The sequence below is a fragment of the Bemisia tabaci genome, chromosome 1 (assembly GCF_918797505.1).
Source record: "Bemisia tabaci chromosome 1, PGI_BMITA_v3".
Taxonomy (NCBI): Eukaryota; Metazoa; Arthropoda; class Insecta; order Hemiptera; family Aleyrodidae; genus Bemisia; species Bemisia tabaci.
In genome coordinates, this window is record NC_092793.1 from 20,751,402 (window position 1) to 20,764,486 (window position 13,085).

General features: G+C 40.2%; 1 protein-coding gene across 1 annotated transcript; it reads left to right on the forward strand.

The window, feature by feature from the left end:
- Positions 1-20: 20 nt before the first annotated feature.
- Positions 21-8,344, forward strand: LOC140224186 (uncharacterized). The gene is made up of 3 exons (XM_072297705.1): positions 21-1,043; positions 3,447-3,851; positions 5,086-8,344. The coding sequence occupies exons 2-3, from the start codon at positions 3,476-3,478 to the stop codon at positions 5,526-5,528; spliced, it is 819 nt and encodes a 272-aa protein (XP_072153806.1). The 5' UTR covers positions 21-1,043; positions 3,447-3,475; the 3' UTR covers positions 5,529-8,344.
- Positions 8,345-13,085: the final 4,741 nt, after the last annotated feature.

Here is a 13,085-nt window from a genome sequence, read left to right on the forward strand (position 1 = left end):
TAGGTTTATCGATGTGTCGCAAAGCACGTCACGCCATTGAATGTATTAGTGAGTCATAAACATCCGCATATAGTTTGCATTTAATTCAAATCTTCTCCTTACGAAAAACCCATTGTCAACCTAGGTCTAACCAGGCCCTCCTATAACCGACCTATATCTTAGGAAAACAAGGACCTGTTTCACCACACATTTTCCTCTTCTTCTGATAAACCGCATCTTTAATTATGTCCCAAAAAAATCAGTACACAGGAAAATGCCTCCATCGTAAAATGTACCGAAATGAGTTTGGTGCTCGATTTGACACGAGTAAACAACGGTTTCTCTGTAAGCAATAGGAGTAAATCAACGGGGACAGTTAAATATGCTGATCATTCGAGATTTATTTTCGCACAAGAATTACGGGATTAAGCAAAAAAAAGTGTCAATTTTTCCGAAGAGGTACCATCTTCATTTCAATATTTTTGCCTTATTCCCCAGCTCCAGCATGTATTTCCCGGTAAAAATTGGTAGTAGCTCTGTGTTCCAAAATACTATAGACCTACAGCCGGCCGCAAGATTTCCTCTCATCATATATATAAGCTCCGAGACCTCCTAAATTTGCGTATCTGGTAACGCTTGGTTCCAGCGTTCTACCGGGCCGATTTTCATGGTTTTTGCGGCTATGACAGGCAATTTTCTCTAGATGAGCCCGCTTTATTTAGATTTTGAAAATATGATCCAGGTTTTTGTATATTACGTGGTAAAGTTGCGAATTCTTCCATTTAAACAATGTAATTTTTTAAATTTTGTCATAGTTCGTTTGAGCGTTCTACTGGGCCAATTTCCATGATTTTTGCGGTTATCGACAGGTGATAGTCCCTAAATGAGCCCACTGTAATCAGAATTTGAAAATAGGACCCAGGTTTTTTAATATTAGAGGAGCCCAAAAAGCTTAGAAAGGGAGGCAACATTTGAAATTCCCGCCAATAAAAAATGGCGGGAATTTCAAAAGTAGCGGGAAATTGAATAAAACAGGAAATGTTGAATCACGGTCTGTTAGTAGGGTAAGTGAATCGAAAGTATGCTCCTTTGCTCAGTGGCGTAACGGACTTCCGCAGGGCCCCCCTGCAAAATTTTTTCTAGCCCCCCCCCATGTCGATAAAATCCAAAATCATCCCCCCTCCCGCCCCTCTACTTCCCTCACCCTTCCCGTTTTTTGGCCCGAGAAATTTCAAATCACGGACTTGGACTTGGAATGCCTCTCCCCTCACTGTCCCGGATCCCGTACCATTAAAGGGGCCCCTAAAGGATCAAGGATCTAAAGGGTGGCGGGAGCCCAGCCCAGGCCAAGGATCCAAAAAGGGCCCATGCAGGCCCAAGCATCGAAGGGCCTCCAAGGGCCTTCTGGGCCCTTTAGATTCATGGGTCACCCAAAGCCCGAAATACCTACGAAAAGTGACAAAAAAGAGAAAAATTTAGTAATCACTGAGTGGACATGGAAGGCAGGGGCCCCTCAGCAAAAAAAGTTAGGAACAGTCCAAAAGAAGTATGAAAAACCTGAGCTAACAATAAAAATCAGCGGAAGAAGCCCCTCGGTAAGTAAAGGCCTAAAGTTTTGAAACCAAAGCTAAGCATCAAAGAGACGAGAGAAAAAAAGTCGGCGGTCGGAGGCCGGAGGGCCCCCCAGGCGCTTGGGCCCCCTGCATAGCAGGTCTGCGGGGCGCCCGTTACGCACTGCCTTTGCTACGGACTATTCAAAAGCGACGAAACGCTCCGTTTCGTTTCAGTCTTGGCGTGCATGAAGTTGCATGAAGTGCAACAAATGCCGATTTTTTCATTCGATTCTTATTGATCCAATAGCTCCCGGCCAGGGAATTATTGGATGAATGAGAGTCGATTATGAAAATCTTCTTATTTTTTTTGGTCGTTCTTTTGTCGACGCGGGCCCAAGAGACCGCGAAGCGTCCTCCGGGGTTGGGCCGCGTAGCGGCCAGGGGGCATAGCCCCCTAGTAGCTTCTACAGTCAGCTATAACATTTCTTTTTATAGCCGATGGCGCAATAAAGCTACAGCCAGGCGATAAACTGTATATCCCCGCGATAGGAACTATAGCCCGGCTGTATGATTTTCTACCGCCTTCTATAGCCGGTAAGGAAATCTTATGTATTTTGAAGCGCAGCTCCTATTGCCAATTTTTACCAGGGTTGAGTTGCTCAGCTTTGCTCTGGATTTACTGACTGCCATCAACTCAACGACGATGTATAAAATCTCATCAGTATCAAATATCATTGTTCCCTCGCTTTTCCAACAGTTCTTTTGCTTTCCTATCAAATTCAAGAAAGTGGAGTTGACCTCTTTTCGGAATTATCGAGTCAAATCATTCATCAAAGTTTATGAGGCGGATTTATTCATTAGCCGTCCCCTTACATTACCGAAGCTGCAGGATGTTAACGATTTTGCTGCCCCTGTATATTTAGAGTGACAACAGTTTTTTTGTTTTTCTTCTTTTATCTTCGTGATTTTATTTTTTGTGATGTAACTTCAACTCACAACTCTTCAACATTTCTCACAACTCAATTGAATTGAATAGACACAAAATGCACGTACCTCCGAGTAAAAATAAGAAAAACTGTCACCTCAGAAATAAGTTCTCGTCTCCGTAATGCGCGACTCATAGACAAGGTACACTTAGAGTCCCTTTATACTGAGAGTCAAGACAATTCGGCTCATGGATGTCACAAACGGGAATAAAGATTACAGAAATTGAACGTTTTTCGTAATCTTTGATCGGCCCATTCTCAAATGCCTTTCTCCGTTCCTCCTCTCATTCCGTTTGTTCCTTGCCGAACCCGTAATTCCCTGGTCCATTCCAGATTATAATCTTTGCAATTGGTGAAAATGTAATCTTTATTCCCGTTTGTGACACTGTGGAGGCCTAAAATACGGGAACCAATCAGAAATGGATTCAAATTGTCTTGACTCTCAGTATAAAGGGACTCTAGGTACACTCTACTACAGGTATGGACAAACGGGGTGCCGAAGTGGCAGCGCTGAGAAAATCGGCGATCGAGTGACGTATGAAGTCGTACCGTCCATTTGCCGCGCAGGTCTTCGCAGTCGTACTCTCGATGCTGTCAAATCTACGCGTTTTGACAACTTTCTAAAATTCCATTTGTCCATACCTGTAGTAGAGTGTACCTTGCTCATAGAGACCCATGTGGTCAGCAGCGTTATTTTGAGGGAGCAGGAAATGAGAATTCCCCTCTCATCCTTGTGCTTTAAAATAGACCTTTTTGTTGGTAATTTCACACAGTGAACACAAAGTTTGTGTTCCCCCCCCCCCCCAAAACAAATTTTATCTCCTCCGCACGATTTTGCTGACGCTCACACTTAAACCCCATCCCTCCCGTAATGCGCCCTTGCGCAGTTTAGTAGGCATCTCATAGTAATACTTTTGTTCTTTTCCAGGAGTATGGAAAAAAAGAATAACGCATGATATGTGTCAACAAAAATGCAATGAATATTTCGGCTACATTTATTTGAATGATACGTATAAAGCACATTTCACTATTGGAGAGCTGAACATCGACTGGTCTAAATGCAAGTGTTTCGTGAATGTTGAGCCCATTAAGGAGAAAATTGATGAAAGGTTAGCTGGACGAAAGCATAAATGGATAGAGTTCTCCGAAATCTGTAAGACTAAGAATGGATACTTTGCGGTGATAAATTTTTTAATCACGCATGAAGAATACGGATTGAAGATCGAGCCTGGAAATGCGCTGACCGCTGAAGAGAGACAGCGCTTACGTCAGTCAAAAAGAAGAGTCGACGCGGAACAGAAGAGAGCACTTCGAATGGCAGTTCACCGAAAAGGTCAGTCTGAATTCTGTTCCCCACACTTAACTTTAAAAGTTGGCCGAGTTTAACACGCAGTGACGTCATATCCCCCTCCCCTTGCGTTTCAGATGGCCTAAATCTAAAACAAACACAAAAATGAATCAAACGTGCCGAAAACTGGATTTTTTTTCAAAACTAATTCATAGGTTTTTAGTAATAGCGTAAGACAAGCTAATTTTTTTCCGGATGATTAGAGGTTGAATTTGGTATCATGTTATTATGGCGAGCAAAAAAAAGGTCATTTGCCTCGCCCCCCCCCCCTCCAGTTTTTGGTGAAATAACGCCACTGGCTTAACATAAACAAACCAGTTTGAAAAAGATATATGAGGTTATAATTGTACATAAGACTCAATGTTTAAGACAGAGTGTAACGACTGTATCTTGAAAATATTTTTCTCGACTTAGATTTTTGACATGTTGACATGCCATGAGTGCGTCGCACTTCAAAAATTTATATTGAATTAGATAATACGGTCTATTTGGTCACTACAAAGAAACACTAGAAATACGACAGATACTTTGCGAAAGTAACACTTGATTGGAATAATGCCGAGGGCATATTTTATTGAGGGAAAATCAAATAGCAATTGGACGTATTTCTACCAAACAGACCTATGTGCAGATGAGAAATATGGGGTGTGCTCGTCGAAGCTGCATAAGAAGAAATGTAAAAGTGGGCGTGATTCCTGTTGAAGAATTGGAAAAGCGGGATATTACATTCTATCAAATAGACCTATGTGCCAACTAAATGCGGGATTCATGAGCCGCGGGCATGGCAAGAGAGCGTTGTGGACAGGGCTCATGAGTTAAAGCGCCCCGACAACGATCTCCTCCTCGCGAGTCGGATTGATCATTGCCGCTGACGTCACTGGCGCTTCATTATTCTCATTCACTCTTACGGCCAAAGAACTAACGAGCACACCTCATATTTCTCACCTCCACATAGGTCTGTTTGATAGAAATACGTCCAATTGGACTGCATTTTGCAATTTGGACCTATAAATTCCAGCCCGATTTAAAAACAACGTATGTGCCATTATTTTCCCTATGCACGTAAGTGTTTTTTCAGATGAGCCAGAATTTATAGATCCAAATTGCAAAATGCAGTCCAATTGTGACTGAGTTACTCATATAGGTCTGTTGTTTTCATCTGAAATGCAGGTATGAAGAACAACGTAGGTATTGAATTCTATTTATATATTTGTTTCAGAAAAAAGATTTTTCAGGCCAGTACAATACAAACTTGGAGAATGCGAAGTGTATTGCAATACGCGTCATGGTTTCGTCTTCGGGTATCCGACGCGTGTCCCATTTACCAAACCTGAACTGTCGGATGACAAATATAACTGTGAATGCTGGTTGAATGTAAAACCTCTCACGTATTTTTTTCTCGTCCGCAATGTGGATTGGGATGAATTTTTCAAGGCCTGCGAGTACTCCTACGAGAGGGGTGTTAAATTTTTAAGAACTGGTGGGATTGGCGTCCCGCCATATGTCCAAGAAGTGCGAGAGGCGAAATTTCCAAGAATTGATGTCGTGGATATAAATGGCAAAGTGAAAATTCTACCAGGAGATCCTCATCCCGTCGGCGGTGGCCCATCGTCGTCTGAGACTCCCGTCCCGGACGTCCCATCGAATCCAACTGTAACCTGAACCTTCCATTTTTATCCATGCACTGCTTAACCCTAGTCTGCCTGAGCCTCTGAACCAACGAGAAAGCCTGAGCGGGGTCAATTTGACCCCAGCTGAAAATCAATTAGTTAGCTATGTTTTTTTCATGTTTTTAGTTAATATCAGTGCACTAACCTTACAGGCCTTAACCATAAAGCAGATCTAAGTTTTAAAAAACACGGCGCAGGGTATACAACCATTTTATCATACACATGTTGCCATGTTGTTCTCAGCATGAGAAAAAAAATCATAGGGCTACTAAATACTGAAAACGAAAAAAATCTGAAAAATTTGGCTTGTTTCATAAGTTTCTGAAAAAAATTAAAAAGAGAAAAATGAATACACCTTCAAAGTAAGCTTTTGTGATGCTAAATGGTAAAATATATGTTATAAGGATATCTGACCCCGCTCAGGCTTTCTAGGGGTACTCGTGAATTTTTTGATCTCTCATGCACATTTCCCCCCCCCCTTCAAAATCGTGTTCCTAGATGTTTTTGTAGAGCAATTTGTGAAGGACAAAAAATTTCGTGCATACCACGAGAAATGGCAAAGAGTTGAAACTCCCGTGAGGTCAATCTGACCCCACTCAGGCAGACTAGGGTTAATAATGTTTATAAAACTAAAAATGTATACATCTAACGTACTTGTAAGACATTATTATAATAGCCTGAGATGCTGAATGTCTCTAATAAAATCAGCTAACTAAAAGCGTTAATTCTTGAGAGGCTCCGTGATTTTGCCTCCATTTTTGAAGCAAATTCTGAAATTACATCAAGAAATAATGTCGATTTTTGTTCCTTTAGAAATATAAAATCGAGCGGAGATTTTGAAACACCGCATACGAGATACATATAGTTAGGGAGTTTCGCTGTCAACAAAGGTACAACACTTTGTATCCGCTGAATTTACGTTAATTTTTACCTTATTGTCTCATCTCCAAGTATCTCAAATCCTACCACCCAAGTAGCGTAGATTGCTATTAGTTGAAAATACATGTTAAAATTATTGCCAGCAGTGTGTTGGAGTGTTACGTGCGTTGTCTACTCACTGATTGAAAGGGCTCCTTTTATTGAAATTCATTGCAATAAATTTTAAATAAGAAAGTTCCAATTTTGTTTGCATCGGAAATTGCCTGACTTTCTCACGCATGGAGCGCATATTGTTGATCGTTTGAAATCGGCATTTATAAGCCTGTTGCAAACTTTTGCTAGAGCAAAAATAAGAGTTGTAACTCATTGAAAATGTCTCAAAAATTACGATGAGCGAATCGGCAAAGACTGAAATACACTCCTAAGTTCATAATCTGCGCAAGAAATTCGCGTTTTTTTATGCTTCCCGCTTCAAAAAGGATACCACGGACTACGGCACAGGTGAACTTTTCGTAAGAGGAGTCGCTCCATTCAATCCCTACTCAACATGATCGACGCTTCCGCGCGCAAGTTGAAGAGAGCACGAGGTCAATCAAGGCGGACATATATCTACGCGAGAAAAATGTGAATATAAACACGCTGATTGTTATCAGGCTGTTAAAATCATCGTCCCATTAGTGTTTTGGCGGATTGGCGTCGGCTATGTTGAATATTGCGTAGTATCCTTGTGAGAATCCTTGTGGGGTTGGATGGAATGACTTCTCTAACGAAATGTTCACCCGTGCCATGGTATCGTTTTTGAAGCGGGAAGCTCGAAAAGACGCAAATTTCATATGGAAGTTGTGAAGTAAGGTGTGCATCAGACTTTGCCAATGCGTTCATCGTGATTTTCGAGACATTTACTGATAGAAACAACTCTTATTTTTGCTTCAGCAAAAATTTGCAACAGGCCCATTATGTGAAAATATTGCAAGTTCATGGGAAAAAATTATTTAATACTTCATTATTGAAATAATTTCGTTCCACTTTGCTACTTGGGCATTCGGTTCTGAATTGGTCTTATGACTGTGAAGTTATTACCAGCTCTATTTCGCATTGCTTACTGTTGAGTTAAAGAGTTGCACCTCCTTTTTCCAATACGCATTTCCCCGGTTTTTGTTCCTTCCGAAAATCAGCTAAAACGCCCAGTTGATGACTTACAATAGAGATGGTAACGAATGAAGAACAACTTAATCAGCCAAAAACACATCATAAAATAACAACTTTGGGAAAAATCTGCAAAAGGGGGACAAATCAAAAGAAAAACCCGGAAAGTTTCGAAATAGTTACATATTATACAATAGAGAATTTGCACGAAAATATTTTATTGCTTCATCCTGAGAATGCTCAATGAGCTGAATTCACAGTATTTTTCATAATTTTTTCCTATATTGAGATATTAAAGTGAGAAAATGTACCGCTTTGTGACGTCATCTGGCGGCATTTCCCAGTTGAACAAGTGCATTTTACCAGATTGAGTTACTTTGTCACATCTCCTCCAATACTTGTTCAATTTAGAGATCAAGGATATTCTCGTGCTCAGTTCTCTTGTGGTTTCATCTTAAACATAAAATTCACCAAATGTCAGACACTTGCAAATTTTCCATTCCATTATCAACCGGAAACAAAAATTAATTAAGTTAAAATGAGTCGTTGATTCGTTGTTATTGCGAGACCGATACTGATTACAAGGTAAACAGACTCGGCCCAGTGCAGCAAAATTAGAGCACGTAGAAAGACACTGGTTAGATATTGTGTCCACCGCACCGCAGGTGGTGGTCTAATACCAAGAAATTACGATTAAAGCGCGCACCGTGTTGTGCGCGCAATGCGTGAAGTATTCATGCAGTCTTGCAGGCGCTAATATGCGTTCAACGCCGCTCCGCGCCGCGCCGCGCCGCCGCCGCCGCACACTGTGGTATTGGACCTGAAAAGCTGGCCAAAACTATTTATCACCAGATATCGCCGAGTTTTAAAAATATTTTACAATCAATACTTCTTTGTAAGTGATAATATGCACAATTTAACCACCTAACACATCATATGACAATTTGTGGAGAGTTTAAAGAGGATGCAAGAAGCCCTCCAAAAAGCCTTTAAAAGGACGCAAAGTATCTGACTAAAGCGGTGCATACAGACGAGTTTCTCCTTTACCTATGGTCTACTTTTCAAAATACGGACTTTCTATTACCTCATTTATGGTTTTTTTTAAAAACAGCGTAAGTCACCTCAAAATTTTTGACGAAACAGCCGATCTCTCACATTGAGGAGTAATTGTAAATTTCTCAAAAAAATTAATATGAATCATTCTAGATATTAGATTTTTGAAAGTCTTGAATCAAAATTAGTGCTAGTATGAAAGTGCCGGGACCTCCATATGATGACTTGAGGTTAAATTATAAGATGAAAATGAGTTTTATCGTAATAAGAACCATTGTAAGGGCAGAAAGCACCTGTGAAAATGATTCATTTTGATGGGTTCCTTCCTAACTCATGGTCCACATCTCAAAGTGAGGGCACTTCACTGCGAAATTCGTAACAAAACCACATATCTCACTTTTACGAGGCTTCATATTTGCCTCTTAGCGTAATTTCATGGTGCCAGAGGGCCACTTTTAGAGCCCCACCCCCCGGCCGCATGGACTCAAATTTGTCTGTAAAAGTAAAACATGGCATAAATATGTCTATACTCAAGGATAATGCACGAAGAGATTGTTAGATAACGGATTTAACACTTTTGCGGGACTTTAAAGTGACCCGCCCATCCGCTTACAAATTATTTTTTTTATCCCTCTCTTTCGAGGGCGTAGGGGCCAGAGAAACAGGTTGCGTGACCAAATGTCACCCAATTTGGTACTAAATGGGTCAGAGCTGTTGGAAAAATACAATTTCAGTCGTTAGTATCGACATAATTTTTCCCATTCATGTTTGTGAAAATCGCTCAAAAGTCCATCTTTAAGGTCGAAAATTTCAATTTCCTCAGTTTTCCTCAGTCTGTCACCCCTGAATCCTGAAAATACCCACTTTGGACTATAACATTCCGCCTTAAACCGCTTGAGCGCAGTTGAGCGCAAAAAGAAATCGGACTCTGAATTTCGAAAAAAACGTTTACTTTTACATCACTTTTCAACCTCCTGTGAAAATCACGAAAAAAGGAAATTTCGAAAATACTGTGGTTAGTTGTGTAGAACATACCCCTAAGAATGTATTGCTTATCGCCGAAGTTCCCTTTTATGGCCGCACAGTTGAAGTAAACTGATCGACGAGTAGCGCGCCAAAACATATCAAAATAATCGCTGAGAATTAGGTAACTTCGTGGTCTCTTCGCGGGAAATTGAGCCACTCGAAAAATGGTAAATACATGTCTATCAGAGTAAAAAACAGTGTAGATTTCGAATATCACATTGGTTTTCCAATAAAAAAAAATTTAAAATTGAGGTTTTGGCCAGGTATTTCGGTCAAATACCACAGTGTGCGCCGGTCGCCCTGTGTTTGGTGCGATTATTCTAACTCGCGCTAGAATAATCGCGGCATCAAATGATGAGGCTGCTAGGGCTCATGTTGTGTTTCGATGCCGTGGGAGCATTCCAACGTTGCTCGTTTCTCCCGCAAAAATATTTTTTCCGAAAAAAGGTAGAAAAGTTCACTATGTTCCCTTTCTTAGATTGAATGGACCATTAAACAAGGTAAGAATTTAAGCACTCTGATTCATATTTCTTCACCAGAATTTCACGAAGAACACGATTCGCGCGACGAAAACTACTGAAATCAACTCCTAGCAAAGATATCAACATTTTTATTGTACATTGGCTAAGGGAAATTTGAATTGCCCGGTCACAAGAAAAACAATACCGTATGTTGGAAGTTTTTAGCCAATGTGCAATAAAAATCAGCATAAAGCTAAAAATCTCAGTACAGAGGAAAACAGCTCTTATGAGCACAATTTCCTTCAAAGAGATACGCTGTTTAGTGGAACACTAGTAACGACCATTCAGGAAGGCAACTGCAGACGCGTTTCGGCAATATTGGGTCAATCTTCAGCGCAGCCTCCTAAGAGGTGTGTGAAAAAACGGCCAAAAATGCCTCAAGGCATTTTCGAATTTTGATCACTTGCGGTGATACAGTAGCTTCCGAGACGCCCAAAACCGGTCGCCGTTTTGCTTAGAAGCGCCGGGTTGCGACGTTGCCATTTTTTAAAGTGGAAACCTTTAAAAATTCATATCTCCGCCGCATCTGAACCGATTTCAATGAACTTTTTTTTAAAATGTTCCTCTTAAATAGAGCTTTCTAGTGATGTATAGTTTCTTGGGGTTTACTTGGCTTTAAGTGGCACTTACGCGGTTTTAGCAGTTTTTGATAGACACAAAAATTTAGTTTTTATTTTACCACGATCGGGGAATCGACGGAATCTAAACAAAAACCAGTCTAAATGAAAGTTCAGATTCTCATCTTTCTAACGAGCACAAGATCATCCCGGGGAAATGTTTAGTTTCCGAGATATGACCGCTCAAAGTTGGTCACATGCGCTTTTGCGCAATGTGAATGCGTGTTATCACTAAGTCATTCGCGAACTAGGGGTCCCTTACGTTCAATTTACGTTGAAATAATTACACAGAGCAGTAAAGTGTACAACACGAGCCGTATTTTCACCTTCGACTGCCGATGTGCGACGTTGCCATTTTTTGAAGTGAAAACTTTTAAAGATGCATAACTCCGCTGCATTTCAACCGATTTCAATGAACTTTTTTTTAAAATGTTTCTCTTAAATAGAGCTATCTAATGGCATTTAGGTTTCTGGATTTTATTTACCTTAGGGAGGCACTTAGGTCGTTTATATGGTTCTTTGCAGAGATTTTTCATACAAAAAATAGTGTTGTTATTTTTTTTTTTTTTTTTTTTTTCTCGGCGGATTGTGGGAGGGTTTAAAACGGCAAAATTTAAAAGAAAGAACTTTTAAAAAAGGGATTCTTTTAATCACTATTCTTACGTGTACAAATATTGAAAGCAACGCTCTCATTGTACAGGAGAAGGTGGTGTTGCTAATTTACCAAGATTTTTACATTATACTTTAAGCGATGGTGATCTTCCGATCTAGTTTGAATGTTAAAAAAAATCGGGGGAAATACAGACCCCCTGCTGAAAAAAAAAAAATAGCAACACTAGGTATTTTTTGTATGAAAATCTCTGCAAAGAACCATATAAACGACCTAAGTGCCTCCCTAAGGTAAATAAAATCCAGAAACCTAAATGCCATTAGATAGCTCTATTTAAGAGAAACATTTTAAAAAAAGTTCATTGAAATCGGTTGAAATGCAGCGGAGTTATGCATCTTTAAAAGTTTTCACTTCAAAAAATGGCAACGTTGCACATCGGCAGTCGAAGGTGAAAATACGGCTCGTGTTGTACACTTTACTGCTCTGTGTAATTATTTCAACGTAAATTGAACGTAAGGGACCCCTAGTTCGCGAATGACTTAGTGATAACACGCATTCACATTGCGCAAAAGCGCATGTGACCAACTTTGAGCGGTCATATCTCGGAAACTAAACGTTTCCCCGGGATGATCTTATGCTCGTAGAAAGGTGAGAATCTGAACTTTCATTTAGACTGGTTTTTGTTTAGATTCCGTCGATTCCACGATCGTGGTAAAATAAAAACTAAATTTTTGTGTCTATCAAAAACTGCTAAAACCGCGTAAGTGCCACTTAAAGCCAAGTAAACCCCAAGAAACTATACATCACTAGAAAGCTCTATTTAAGAGGAACATTTTAAAAAAAAGTTCATTGAAATCGGTTCAGATGCGGCGGAGATATGAATTTTTAAAGGTTTCCACTTTAAAAAATGGCAACGTCGCAACCCGGCACTTCTAAGCAAAACGGTGACCGGTTTTGGGCGTCTCGAAAGCTACTATATCACCCTAAGTGATCAAATTTCGAAAATGCCTTGAGGCATTTTTGGCCGTTTTTTCACACACCTCTTTCCTGATACCAAGCTCGGTACTAGTGGTGCACCAAACAGCGTATCTCTTTGAGGGAAAATTGTGCTCATAAGAGCTTTTTTCCTCTGCATTGAGATTTTCAGCTTTATACTGATTTTTATCGCACGTGGGCTAAAAAATTCCAACATACTGTCTTACTACCCGTGCGTCTACCGCAATCCTGTGTTGTTCGAAGTGTGTACATCTTGCTATAGCTGAGCCAAAGCGTCGATATTGAAGTTGCCATATTTTCATATTGCTGAGACTGGCATAGTGACATTTAGCGTGCAATTTAACCCAAGTAAATTATTCTTTCTTCCATGAGCAAAAGTTTGAATTTATTTATAAAAACTTGATTACCAATTACGTTAGGAGATAATCTATAGAGTTAGGATTTCAATCGCTTTTGTGATCAAAATCTTCTTTGCCTATCGGTGTTTCACTTTGAACACACGCGTTCTGCTGACATGTGTATTTGCCGCTGTAGACCTTCTGCCCCCGGTTCACACGATATCCGACCAATGTAAGCACACCGCGAGCCTGTAATCCTAGAATCGAAGGATTGTGTAAATTTTCCTGCAAATCTTTTTCCTGCGTTTTGTTAACCAATTTTTTCAAATTAGGAAGAAGCTAACTTCATACCTCGAAATTTAT

Excerpts from the sequence above, each read along its gene's own strand:
- LOC140224186 (XM_072297705.1), top strand. The coding sequence starts at position 3,476 with ATGTGTCAACAAAAATGCAATGAATATTTCGGCTACATTTATTTGAAT. Across the intron at positions 3,852-5,085 it reads AATGGCAGTTCACCGAAAAG|AAAAAAGATTTTTCAGGCCA; the intron begins GTCAGTCTGAAT and ends TATTTGTTTCAG.